The sequence below is a fragment of the Morus notabilis genome, unplaced genomic scaffold (genome assembly GCF_000414095.1).
Source record: "Morus notabilis unplaced genomic scaffold, ASM41409v2 Scaffold11007, whole genome shotgun sequence".
In the NCBI taxonomy this organism is placed as follows: Eukaryota; Viridiplantae; Streptophyta; class Magnoliopsida; order Rosales; family Moraceae; genus Morus; species Morus notabilis.
The window spans coordinates 1-1,371 of record NW_010366349.1 but is presented as its reverse complement, the minus strand read 5'-3'; the positions used below and the strand labels follow the sequence as shown (position 1 = coordinate 1,371).

Below are 1,371 nucleotides of genomic sequence, written 5' to 3'. Positions count from 1 at the left end.
AAAAAAAAAGTCGTATAACTCGAATTCTCTCGAGTCTAGATATGAAAAATATATATATAAATATATATCTTCTTTAACTTTGCGAAGTTTTTGCCTCTAATAGTCTCCTTTTCCGTCCAAAATGAGGAAGACTTACATATCAAACAACTTTTGTATTAGTGATTGAGTTGAGATGTGGGCAAATTTGCTTCGAATCAAGTGTTTGCTTGATTTCCCATATTTATATTAAAGTGAAATGTCATCCTAAATGTGATTTCCTTGCCTTTTTTTTCCCCCTTTTTGGCAGAAATCTATGAAGTTCCTTCTTGTGATTATCCTTGTCTATTTTTCTGCTGAAAGCGCCTACAAAATCTGGTGGTTCGTCTCAGGAGCCAAAGAAATTCCTTATTTTGGGAATCGGTATCTAAGTTCCACTATCTTGTGCATGTTTGAGCTCTTTTCATGGCTTTACCGAACCACAATAATCTTCCTCGCATGCGTTTTCTTCCAAATCATGTGTTATCTGCAAATCCTAAGACTCGAAGATTTTGCTCGAGTTTTTCAGAAAGAAACTGATGTGGGTTCAATCCTGATTGATCATTTGAGTATCAGAAGACATCTTCGGACAATAAGCCACAGGTTTCGACTATTTATATTGCTATCTCTAATTTTAGTCACAGCAAGTCAGCTCATTGCCCTCCTCATGACAACCAGATCCAATGCTCATGTCAACATTTTCAGAGCCGGGGAACTCGCGGTAATCACCATTTCCTAGTAGTTATTAGCAAAAGATAGAATTCAATAGAAATACTAATTAGTCCGATTACTTGTCACATTGTCACAATTCCGTTTTATTGCGACACATCAATGATACTAGTGACGAAACATACTTGGTTGTTTTTGTTGTGGTGCAGTTATGCTCTATAAGCATCCTCACGGGGCTTTTCATATGCCTGCAAAGCGCGACAAAAGTGACTCACAAGGCGCAGTCAATAACAGGGCTCGCTGCAAAGTGGCACATCTGTGCCACTATAAACTCTTTCGACCACTTAGATGGTGAGACTCCGACCGCGCAGGTGGCTTCAGGTCAAGTTTTTCCTTTGGATGCTGAGTCAGAATCGGAGGACGAATCAGGGAGCGGAGACGATGATTTGAATGACACCGAGTTGATACCAATGTTCACTCACACAATCTCGTTCCAAAAGAGGGAAGCTTTAGGTTAGTAATCTGTAGTAGACTTCCGTTCGGTTCGCTAATTCAAGTTTTTAATTCAAGTTGAGATGTGATGTTGTGTGAGAGCTTTATACTGTAACAAAAAAGTTAGATGTGACTGTTTCTGAGAGTTTTTACTGTAACAAAACTTGAATTCTAAACTCGAATCAGCGAAATGAA

The 1,371-nt window shown here is 38.7% G+C and overlaps 1 protein-coding gene across 1 annotated transcript; it reads left to right on the top strand.

Annotated features, from left to right (window-relative positions):
• Nucleotides 1–286: 286 nt before the first annotated feature.
• Nucleotides 287–1,202, top strand: LOC112093907 (the record flags this gene model as incomplete). Its single annotated transcript, XM_024173426.1, has 2 exons — nucleotides 287–736; nucleotides 894–1,202. Coding segments are annotated over 2 exons (759 nt in total), but the record flags the coding sequence as incomplete, so codon positions are not given.
• Between the last annotated feature and the right edge of the window lie 169 nt (nucleotides 1,203–1,371).